Source organism: Salminus brasiliensis, chromosome 10 (assembly GCF_030463535.1).
Source record: "Salminus brasiliensis chromosome 10, fSalBra1.hap2, whole genome shotgun sequence".
Classification (NCBI taxonomy): domain Eukaryota; kingdom Metazoa; phylum Chordata; class Actinopteri; order Characiformes; family Bryconidae; genus Salminus; species Salminus brasiliensis.
In genome coordinates, this window is record NC_132887.1 from 29,916,555 (window position 1) to 29,929,104 (window position 12,550).

At 40.4% G+C, this 12,550-nt stretch overlaps 1 protein-coding gene across 1 annotated transcript; it reads right to left on the reverse strand.

Annotated features, from left to right (window-relative positions):
• Positions 1-1,192: 1,192 nt before the first annotated feature.
• adss1 (adenylosuccinate synthase 1) lies at positions 1,193-11,169 on the reverse strand. The gene is made up of 13 exons (XM_072690504.1): positions 10,945-11,169; positions 9,679-9,781; positions 8,656-8,718; positions 7,839-7,889; positions 7,685-7,751; positions 7,467-7,574; positions 6,425-6,506; positions 6,185-6,311; positions 5,912-6,066; positions 3,986-4,110; positions 3,771-3,868; positions 2,939-3,088; positions 1,193-2,027 (listed from the first exon to the last, which is right to left on the reverse strand). Exons 1-13 carry the CDS (start codon positions 11,131-11,133, stop codon positions 1,975-1,977), a joined length of 1,371 nt encoding a protein of 456 aa, XP_072546605.1. The 5' UTR covers positions 11,134-11,169; the 3' UTR covers positions 1,193-1,974.
• Positions 11,170-12,550: the final 1,381 nt, after the last annotated feature.

The following is a 12,550-nucleotide window of genomic DNA, read 5'->3' on the forward strand; positions in this document are numbered from 1 at the left end:
GATTTTTATGGTAGCTTCATTTTAACAGTGAGAGATGGAATATCAAAAAGAAAATCTAGAAAATGAAATAATACTTAAATAAAAAAATTATTTGCATTTCATTGAGGGAACTAAGTATTTGATCCCCTACAAACCATGACTAATGTTGGCTCCCACAGACCACTGACACACCCTAATCTCAGTGAAGTCGTTACCTGCATGAGAGACACCTGTCCTAAATTGTCACCTGTGTAAAAGGCCTGCCAAGAGACTCAGTGACACTCCAACATCTCCACCATGGGCAAGACTAAAGAGCTGTCTAAAGATGTCAAGGATAAAATTGTTGAGCTACACAAGGCTGGAATGGGCTACAAAGCCATAAGTAAGAAGCTGGATGAGAAGGTGACAACTGTTGGTGCAATTATTCGGAAGTAGAAAAAGTACAACATTACTGTCAATCGACCTAGGCCTAGAGCTCCATGCAAGATATCACCTCGTGGAGTCTCATTGATCATGAGAAAGGTTAAACATCAGCCAAGAACTACATGGGAGGATCTGGTTAATGATCTCAAGGCAGCTGGGACCACAGTCTCCAAAAAAAACCATTGGTAATACACTGAGACGTAATGGTATAAAAGCCTGCAGTGCACGCAAGGTTCCTCTGCTCAAGAAGGCTCATGTCCAGGCCCGCCTCAAGTTCGCCAATGAACATATTAATGACTCCAAGAGAGACTGGGAGAAGGTGCTGTGGTCAGATGAGACCAAAATTGAGCTCTTTGGCTTCAACTCAACTCAACGTGTTCGGAGGAAGAAAAATACAGAATATGACCCTAAGAACACCATCCCCACCGTCAAGCATGGTGGTGAAAGTATTATGTTTTGGAAGTGTGTTTCAATGCGGTGAAGGGCACAGGCCAACTTCACTGCATCGGCGGGAAGATGAACGGGGCCATGTATCGCAAAATCCTGGGTGACAACCTCCTTGCCTCTGCCAGGGCACTGAAAATGGGCCGTGGATGTCTTCCAGCACAACGACCCAAAACATACAGCCAAGGAAACAAAGGAGTGGCTCCATAAGAAGCATATCAAGGTCATGGAATGGCCTAGCCAGTCTCCTGAATTCAATCCCAAAGAAAATCTACGGAGAGAGCTGAAGCCTTATGTTTCCAACTGCACGCCTAAAAACCTTAAGGATTTGGAGATGATCTGCAGAAAGGAGTGGGCCAAAATGACTCCTGAAGTGTGTACAAACCTTATAAAAAAAAAATAAAAAAAAACTACAAGAAACGTCTGACTGCTGTGCTTGCCTACAAGGGCTTGCCACCAAGTATTAAATGATGTTTTACTAAGAGGTCAAATACTTATTTCCTTTAATGAAATTCAAGTTAATTTTTATTTCTCATTTCATGTAATTTTCTCAGTTTTTCTTTTGATATTCTATGTGTCACTGTTAAAATAAAGCTGGCATAAAATTGAGATGTTTCATTTATTTTTTTTTTGTATTAAAACTTTTAAAGTCAGTGGGTGGTCAAATAATTATTTCCTCCACTGTATAACCATGTCATGGATTTTCAAAGTAGTGGACATTACTGCAGATGTACTGCACCTTGATCTTTAGCACTCAGCAGCTTGGACACACTATCACACACACGCACACACACCCATATACTGCCTTCACTTTGATCCAAGAAAAAAAGAATTCAGATTAAAATAATGCCTGAACAAAAACCCCCATTAGAGGCCAGAGGAAGCCTTCAAGAGAAAAGACCTCTTATCAAGTGCAAGCTTTCAGTTTCAGTGTTTATCGGTCAATTAATGCCAGCTGAGACGAAATCCCACTGTTCTGATCTGATGCATTTATTCATAACTTATATCTCTAAACACAGCGTTCGTGAATGCCAGTCCATCTGCTGTGACGTTAATGAGACAGCCAGGGATTTTCCTGAGAGGAGATCGATGTTCCTGACGTTCCTGATGTCAGCGGAGTCAGACGCTCTAGAACATCTGTATCATGCATTCTCTGGATTTGCCTACGCCCACCCACTTAACTGTGAAGAAGCAGAAACATGAGTTACAAGAAAATCAAACAGCAGGGAAGTTTTGCAGAAGAACAAATGTCTCCAAAGCAGTTTTCCCATTTGTAAAATTAAAAAAACATTATATTTCAGTGCTGTCTTGCACTGTTCTTCATTGAGGTGTTTTTCCTGGGTCTCTGGAGTGGTGCAACTGTCTAAGTGTTGGTACCATTGTAAGGTTTTTATTCCTATACACTGCTACTGCGAGAACTGCCCCTAAGGTGTTTACCGGGACTGGTGACAGTTAAATGTGTGAATATAATTATTGATATAATCTGACTTCATAAAGATTCAATTATATAAGTAATGTCTGAATAACCTCAAACATGAGCACCCAAAGAACATTATGAAGAGAATTAAAAACAATGCTAACCAGTAGGTTAAACTTCATGTTGGTTTAAGGTCACCCAGATAGTAATAGTAAAAAAGCTATAGTACATACAGAAGGGGCAATACCATATATGAATAACACTTATGAAAAATACTACCTGTAGAGCATAAAGGAAAGATTAGCGTAACTAGCAAAACAGAGAAAGAGAGGGAAAAAGTGTGAGAGAGAGAGATAGCCTGGGTTCTCATACACTATCATTTAGAAGACTGCAGATTTAACCCCCAATAGCCATCCATAGCTGGGAGCCATTTGTCCCAGAGACCATAACTGGCCTGGTTTCTTAGACAGGGGTTAAGCTTAGTAGACTAACTTTTCCTTTCAGTGGAGAAGTTAAATTCAGAATGTTGTGTAGTCCCTGACTAGGCTTAATCCCTGTCTGGGAAACTGGGCCATAGTGTTCTCCTCCAAGCATGTCCAGATCCAGTGTTTTGTACATTTTTATGGTGGCGCATCACTACGTTTTCCTTGCTTTCTACTATGCTATGTGACTTACTTGGAACACCAATGTTGTTCTCCACAAAGCGGATGTAATTCTGTGCTTTGGGAGGCAAATCATTCCATTTTCTTGCTGCTGAGGTGTCAGTCTTCCAGCCAGGGAAGGTCTCATATTCCACTTCGACCTTCTGCAGGACCTCCATGTTAGCTACCGGTGCGGAGCACAAGAAACATGTATGAAAACAGTAAAAGGACTGTCGTGTCAGCATGAGTATTTTAAGAAATAGACCTGCATATTTCGACTGCATAACTAGACTGCAAATACCCAGCCTGACCTATGCAGTTATAACTATAACATGCATACATCTGCATATCATATGTCTGGCTTTATAACAGTGGCTGGTTCATGGTGTGGACATCGAGTTGAGAAAATGTGAAACAATCAAGTTAAAGGAAGATTAGATTGGAAGTTCATGAGCTTCAACTTAAGTAGTTTTCATGCTGTAATGCCCTTCTACTGACTAGTATCCAGAAACATTTGGTAAGTGCTGGACAAAGCATTAGAAATTAGGACTGTTGTATAGCACCTTAAAAACCATAAGACCTTTAATTAGAAGATCTGAGTAAATTGTTAAAAACAGTTTGAGAAATAAATGGTCCACAAAGATGAAAGTAAATGGTCTTAAATAAATGTAATGTAAATAAAAAAATTTTGCTCCACAGAATTTTACACTAGTTTACAGCAGGTTTCTGTGCAGCCTAATAAAATGGCAGTGTAAACTTTATGTCTATGTTGTTTGTCAAGTTTGAAAAACATGTTCTCTTCATGTCTACAAATCTAGTAACACCTACACATGCATTATGCACATTTTATATTATACTGATTTTACCTGGGAAATGGGGAATCCTTTTGCCACTGAGCTTGTAGGCAACACCTACTTTAATCTCATCAAGTACATCAAGAATGTCCAGTTTAGTTAAAGCAATACTGTAAAAAACACAACAGTGGTCATTCCTAATTAACATGTGCTTTCTGATAGGAATCCATTTAACTATAAGACATGTTTCTAGATATATTTTGACACCTTGGTTCTAAACAACTCACGCAGTGAATCCGTTGATCATGTGTGCATATCTGAGGATGACCAAGTCTAGCCAACCGCAGCGTCTCTTCCTGCCAGTGGTAACACCCACTTCATGACCTCGTGTCTGCAGCAGCTCCCCTACAGCCTAAACAGAGGACAAAGAGGACGTCCTAAGGAAATGCTGATGTAAAGGCATTCCCCAACTGTTTAACGTGGTTCTGCAGAGGGAGGCAGATCACTGTATTTGTGATGAGTACAGTTAAGCATATGTTAGTAATGAAGAGCAACTGAGCATTTACAAGCAGGATTTTAGAAAATACTGTCTTTCTCTTTTTTGCATGTGTGCAAGGTTGACCCTGACCGAAAGGGCCGATCTCACGTTCCGAAACCAAACCCCTGACAGACTCCCACAGCCTAAATTTATCATCTGTTCATGTGATTGCTATTAGAGTCCTGAGGCACTTCACTATGAGACAGCTGCTCCACTAGGATAATCCCTTCCCTCTGTGATGTGTGAAATTCACAAGTATGTATACATGCACAAGTGCATAGTAAGTATACAGTATGTATAATGTAGGTATGCCATAATGCAAATGTACAAGTTCATGTCTAAATATACATACACTACCTGTCCAACCTTTAGACACACTAACTCAAAGAACAGTTTTATACATCTGGAAGGAATGGAAAATATTTCCTATTTTTAATAATGAAGAGTATATTTATTTTTAAAATATTAATAACAATAACAATCCAATGCAAAGTCAAAAATGTTGACTTGAAAAAAAAAAATGAAACTATGTGCTTCTCAGTAGTGTTTTAGCTCTGAGTGCTTTTTAAATGAGGCACAATACAGCACAGCCAATCAGACACCAATCAGAATAGAGCCCACTTATCTTATGTCAGTCTTAAAGGCACAGAAACAGCCTGTTTAAAAAGACAATGCGTAAAATTATTGTGAAATGTTCGATATGAAATGTTTGATATGGATTACCCTGTTCTCTGCATTTTAGAATAGCAATGAAGACATTAAAAATATATAACGATATATCTAAAATTAAGCAGTGATCAAAAAGCTTCTATTTTCTACTGAGTTTGTTCTTAAAAGAGTTAAAATCTAAACAAAACTTTTCAAAAAGTACATTTAGTCAAATTCAGCTTTTAAGCATTTGAGCATAAGCCCTTTAATCCTATCACAACTACGGTCCCACTTCTAACTGTGACCCAGCAATCAGATTTATTTCTACTGATTTATTAAATGTGTCCACTAATTAGTACTCCCACAACATACAGATTTTTCCTTTCCACCTTAAATAGTGCAGACATTACAGAATGCAGTAACACTCTAATGCTAAAAGATTCATTCACATTATGGGTGAACCATTACAGGTAGTCAGAACTTACTAACAAATTGGCCAAAGGGTTAAAATATCTTAAAAGATTATTAATTACACATATAATCATGCATGTACAAACTGCTGACTAGTAGTGTATATCCACTTCAGAAATATATTGAGGTGATATCAGTAGAAAATGCTGAATTGGATATTGGTTGGAAAGATTGAATCCAGTCCAATCCTGTCACAAATCTAATCAGGCATATAATATCACATGATCAAACTGTATATGATGTTATATTGTCTTTCTGTGAAATCTAAGAGTATTTAAGTAGTTGGAGTATGATGGTTGAATTTCATGCCCATCTTAAGTGAAGTACTTCATAATAGCTAATTTTAAAGCATATTAGGTTTAACTAATCCATATACTTGTATACCCAAAGTGATAGCTCGATAGATCTAAACATAATAACATGGCTAATAAAGTGAAAGCCAGACGGGCAGAAAATGCTGCTATATAATTTTCTTGGCTTTATTCCGTTCCAGCCATGGAATGATTTTAGACAGAACTGTTCCTGAGCTGTCAGTGATGTAGGCAGGAGCTCTTACATTAAGCTGTTCTGTTGGGAAGGCCCCAATGCCCACTCGAGTGGTGTAGGCTTTCGACACTCCATACACATCTCCAATGTTTGCTGGGGGGATGCCCAGACCAGTGCACACCCCACCAACGGTGCAGTTGGATGATGTCACAAACGGATAGGTTCCTAGACAGAAGACATACCTAGACTTTCTAAGTATGACATGAGTTACAATGGAGTAGAAACAGCACTGTGTCGCAGTAGAAAGCAGATACAGCACTAAGATGTAGCACTATGTTCGTACCAAAGTCGATGTCTAGGAGGGCAGCGTTTGCACCTTCTACAAGAATTTTCTTCTGGGGTCCATGTATTGCGTCATACATGAAATATACACCATCCCTCACCATAGGTCTGATTCTCTCTGCATACTCCTGCAATATACACAAGAAGGTTTAGGTCAGGGAGATAAAAAACAATACAACAATTATTGAACATAAATATGAATGTAGTAAAATAAATGCTGAGTTTGCTTAACTTGACTTACCTTTAGTTTTTTCAGCTCCCCTTCAATGTCCACCTTTAGTGCTGGGTACATAGACTGATACTGCTGTGCAAGGTTTTTGAACCTAGAGATGAAGAAACAAGAAACTGACTGAAAAGAGGTTCGTCATCGTCATTTAAAAAGAGCATTCTGGCCTAAAACTACCATCTTATTTTTCTGTATAGTCTGTAGTGCAGCATTACATCCATCACTAATTGTCCCAACAGCAAACAAGTGTTTAAATGTAGTAAGAGTAGTAAGTCCTCAGGGTCTACACAATGTCAACTCTGCACATGAAGTTAAAACCTACACAAACTACAGACCTATCAGCAACGAACAACTCAAGACTTCAACTACAGATGGACCGCTTATTTTCTCTGAAAACATTAAATTTAATTGACATTACTGCCTCAAACTCAAGCACTGCAGCAGTTTCCCCTGTGTTTCAGTGTTTCATACTCCCTATCAATAAGTAGTCTCCACTTCTGGCTGATTGATTCATTTCTCCTGAGCCATTCTGGCCAGTTTAAAGCAACATTAAGTAGCAAATCTACCTTAGGTTTACAGCTTTATAATCATTTTGATGGCACATTGACTTGTAATAGGGAGAATGGCATCTCTGTAACTGCCACGCAGAGCCTGGAACGCTGCTGATTAACGATGGAAATTGTGGAGCTTTTTTTATTTGTGTACAATCCTGTAATATTACTTAATAATTAAGCTTTAGTCCATATGGTTCTTCACTTCAGTTGCTGATTCTGTATCTCTCAACTTCTCAACATGTGCACATGTATTGCAGTCCATGAAGGAGAGCTCAAAATGCAACTTGTATTTATGCCAGTGGTGTAAAAGTGAATTGCGCTACACAACTGTAGGGGGAGCTCAGGAGCAAATTAATATGCAATCTGGCTCTTTCCAATCTTTAATCTAAAACATCTTGCTCTAACGAGATTGTGGCACTGCTGTGGGCATATTAACAACAGGTTTACAACAATGTTTTGTATGGAAGTGATGGTACAATGTTTTGTAAATGCTGTAAGTTCACCTGACAGAAAACTCTTTGTAATCTGCTAGCAGGTCACAGACACGAAGTCCAGTGCGAGAAGCCTTGCAGGAGTAAGTGGGTCCAATGCCTTTCTTGGTTGTTCCTATGCTGTTACGAAAATTCAGATCTTAATGAGAATAACAATGGGCACTGCAATATCGGGCATGTTCTTTATGTAGTTCCTCACTTACTTAGCCATAATGACCTTCTGTACTTACTTTTTGCCCTCCTGTGCTTGTCTTTGTACTTCCTGCATTCCATCCACGGCCTGATGGAAGTCAAACACTAACAGAGAACACTAAACTTACTCCCAGTTACCATGATTTCATCACCATGATGTCTAATATCACTTTCTATATTTAAAAATCATACCTATGTGAGCTCTGTCAGAGATGACAAGTCTTTTCTCCCAGCCTTTCAAGCCTAAACATGGAAATAGAGGTGTTTTAGCTTTGCACACCGAACCTTATTCTATAAAAACAAAATCAAGTTATGCAAAACTATACTTCCAGTTCTTCATACAGGACTACAAATATCTAAACACAGTTTTTGTAATTTTGCCTCTGTACACCACCTCAGTGGATCTGAAATGAAGCACAGTGTGATTGAGGTAAAGACTTTCAGCTTCGAATCAGGAGGTTTGACAAAAAGTCTGCATTAACCATTTAGGAATTACAGCCATTTTTACTGGCTCAAAACTCACTGAATAATTAACTGATAAGCAGTTGAATCCCAAATAATGAATCTGCATTTGGTAGCTGTTTACGGGAACTCTTAATATGAGGTCCAAAGAGGAGCGAATCAAGCTTAAACAACTTTGGGAGAGGAATAGCAGAAGCTTTAGGAGGAGCCAAATAAATAATATGGTACATTCTAAAAAAAATAAATGAACACTGTGCCTATACCTATGGAACTGACTGCATATTTATCTTTTGATGCTTAATTGTAGTCCCAAACTGGTGTGACTTTAGAAGAGAAAAAAAAGCTGTTAAGTGACACTAATGGGCACCATCTGGTTCTACCTGCAGAACGCAGACCGAGGCCCAGTCAAACACACCTGCTCCACAGATGCCTCTCAAAACAGGACTCTGATTAAACATATCAGATGTTTGTGTTTGACACTGCCAGCACAAAGCCCTTTTGCTTCAGCAGAAATTAAGATATCAACACAATGCTGCCCCTGCTTTACCTTTTTTCTCATTTTTGTCAATTTCTTCAAACAGACCAGGAAGGTGAATGACTACTCCATTACCTGCAAGAGGACAGAGGAATGAGAATTACTTCAATGTTTTATTTTTTTGATATTTCTTGCCCCCCTTACTGAAACTAAATTAATCAATATTAGACTTATCAATAAGATAAGAAGCGCAAACATACAGCCTTAATGATACAATGCAATGTTTCATAATCCTGCATCTGGATCAGATATGCAGGTCAATTGTAATCCTTTCCTCAGAGGTCAAATTAACTCAAGTCCAAAATTCTGCAGTATAACAGAGGCAGACACACACACACTCAGAAATGCTCTCACTGATGGAGTCTTCTGAAAGGTGAATTTAGTTAAATGATCAATATCAAGTTATTTCTCCAGTGTACTGAGATGCACAGTTCATGATGCTACACAATGCAACGTATATCAATGTATTGTTACACAACTAATGGTCAGTGCTTAAAAATGGCCAGTGCTTAAAAAACCTAAATCTAATGGTCAGTGCTTACAATTCCTAAATCTAATGGTTAGTGCTTAAAACCCTAAATCTAATGGTCAGTGCTTAAAAATGGCCAGCGCTTAAAAATCCTAAATCTAATGGTCAGTGCTTAAAACCCTAAATCTAATGGTCAGTGCTTAAAATTGGCCAGTGCTTAAAACCCTAAATCTAATGGTCAGTGCTTACAATTCCTAAATCTAATGGTCAGTGCTTAAAACCCTAAATCTAATGGTCAGTGCTTAAAAATGGCCAGTGCTTAAAAATCCTAAATCTAATGGTCAGTGCTTAAAACCCTAAATCTAATGGTCAGTGCTTAAAATTGGCCAGTGCTTAAAACCCTAAATCTAATGGTCAGTGCTTAAAAATGGCCAGTGCTTAAAACCCTAAATCTAATGGTCAGTGCTTAAAAATGGTCAGTGCTTAAAAATCCTAAATCTAATGGTCAGTGCTTAAAAATGGCCAGATCTTTACATTTAGCTAAATCTATATGTCTACACACTCACCAATGAGCGATACGCATTTGGTATTGATGATGCCACTAGGAAGGAGATGGAAGTCATACTCTGTCCCTTCAACCACCACCGTGTGGCCAGCATTGTTTCCCCCCTGCAAGGTGACACACACACACACACACACAAAGACGTCACTTCAGATGTTTCCTAAATGTCACCGATCAAACCATCCTAAGATGTAACTGTAAACACTAGGCTAGTCTGCAGTTTTGCATGCGTCAGACGGGAACACAGTGTAAGAAGACACTCTGGATTTATGGTCTTACTTTCTTCTGTGATAAACATGGAAATGTGACTGTACCCCACCACCCAGCCCCAGTCTCCCCTTTGCAGACAAACAAGCTAGCTTGCCCTTTCCTCCAACCCGAGGCATGCCCAATGGGAAGGGGTCACTGCCAAAGCACTCGGCCACGGCCAACCAGTCTTCAGCGGCGGCACCTATTTTGAACAGCCTTTGGCTAGGGAGCACACTTGCTTTCCGAGTTAAGTAAGTGACTTGGCCTTCTCACATGTCAAGCGGCCCTGAGAATGTGACCCAGCCTCAGAGTCGGGAGGGGTGGGGCCCAATCCTGTGACTGACATTCAAGGAGGTTATGGACAACCCCTCCTGGACTGTACGTTCAAAAGACCAAATTGAATTTCCTGCTGAACACAGTGAAAGGGCAAAAGCGGCAGCATGAAGTTCAAGGGACGGGGCTTACTGAGGGACCACTTCTGGCCCCTAGCCACACTGTAAAAAGTGCTTTATCCGTTTCTTCATCAATTGCTTGTTACTATATGAAGCAATGATTTGAGGTTCAATGGACAATGCATGCTTTCTGAAACAGGATGGAGGGATAAACAACTGAATAATGACAAACTTGTTGAAGAACAAAAAATGGCTGCTGAAAACTGAAAATCTAGCTAAAAGCAGACCAACACAGCACTACTGCTTGCTAAACCCCTCTATTTCTTTATATAGTTATCAAAACGCATATATTTAACATAATTCATATTAATTTATTAATATTAATTAATAATAATTTAATATTTTAGCAGCAAAGCCATCATTACATCATTACATCATGATTTCCTCACGAAGACCTTCTGAATGAACGTTTCCCCACAGGGTAGCGACTAAAATTGGGCTTTTTCACACATTTAATTCAATTGAAATAATTTTCTGAGCAGATATTGTGAATAAAAGTAATATATACAGTGTCAAATAAAGCAAAAAAAAAAAAAAAGCAAAAAAAAAAAAAAAGCCCTCTGTATTACCTGACATCTGCAAACGATGTCAGATTCTGTAGCCAGCAGGTCGACAACTTTCCCCTTGCCTTCGTCTCCCCACTGAGCGCCAAGAACCACAGTAACTTTGTTCCCGGAGTCCGCTCGCGGCCGCTTCACCCCCGTGGAGGGTGGGTTTGTGTAACTCTTGTGGTCGTTCGCTGACCAGCCCGAAGACATGTTGACCGGTCTGGAGGCACAGCTCGGAGTGAAGCAGTGCCCCGGTCAAGACGTTAGTGGGGTTTTTTTTCCCCGCCCGTTTTCCGGCAGACCCCGCCCCCTGCGATGGGATTGGCTGATGCTTCAGCGCTTCACAATCAGCAGTACTTCCAATATGGCACAATATGGCTCGGTTCTCCTGCTTTGTAGCCTGCAGTGGAGCTAGAGCAGAGTAGATGAGCTTAAAGTGTCCTGGAATAGAAAACAATGTCTGTATCTGGACAATAATGAATAATTAGACAAGACAAGACAAAGGTAAAGGTAAAGGTGCACGTATTTGTCATTGTACAGTGTGCACTGTACAGCGAAATGGGTCCTCCGCATTTAACCCATCTGTGGTAGTGAACACACACTCACACACACACTAGTGAGCTAGGGGCAGTGAGTACACACACACACCCAGAGCAGTGGGCAGCCAACTCCAGCGCCCGGAGAGCAGAGAGGGTAAAGGGCCTTGCTCAAGGGCCCAACAGCACACTGCAGTGAACACACACACATACACACACATACACACTAGTGCTCAAACACACACAGTGACAGTGAGCACACATTCCTGGCCAATGCACAGCCTTGATTTGGGGCAGTGCTTAGAAGTTCGGAGTATTGATGACAGGGTTGTTGGTTCGATACCCAGGCTCAATACCTAGAGCAAAAAAGCTCCGGTCTACTGATGACAGGGTTGTGGGTTTGATACCTGGGCCCATCTGTGGCAAGCTGCTGTTGAGCAAGGCCTCTGCTCCCCAGACGCCACACCAATGGCTGCCCACTGGTCCAGGCGTGTGTGCTTATAGTCGCTGTGTGTGTGTGTTCACTGCACGGATGGGTTAAAGGCAGAAGCCAGATTCCATCTGTATCCAACATAAATGGTGAATATGGTGGTCTTGTCTTGCCCAAAGTGGTGGGCAGCCATTGCTGCCGCTACGAAGGGAGTAGAGAGGGTGAAGGGCTTTCTACAGTGGCAGCTTGAGTATTGAACCCACAACCCTGTCATCAGTATTCTAACTCCTAACTGACTGCTGAGCCAGCGCTGATTTCAATTCAGTATATTGTCGCTATCCAGTGAAAAACAAGTATTTTCAAAATGGTGAGTTTACATGAGAAGGCAAAGATGCTCTTAGTATTTTTTTATTTTATTATTTAGACAGTGTTCAGAGCAGCTGCAGGGTTCAAGTAGTGATGTCCAAATAACGTGCTGGAGATCATCCACTTTTTCACCTTCATGCTAAGAAGAATTCCCCAATAGGCTTGAGCAATGGTGAACACGGTGGAAGGAACTCCACTGGCAATCATGGGGGGGCATCAAGCCATTCCCTGAGAAGGGGCCGATGGAACATGGTGGATGACGGTGTTCCTGATGTTTGCCTGGAACATTCACAAT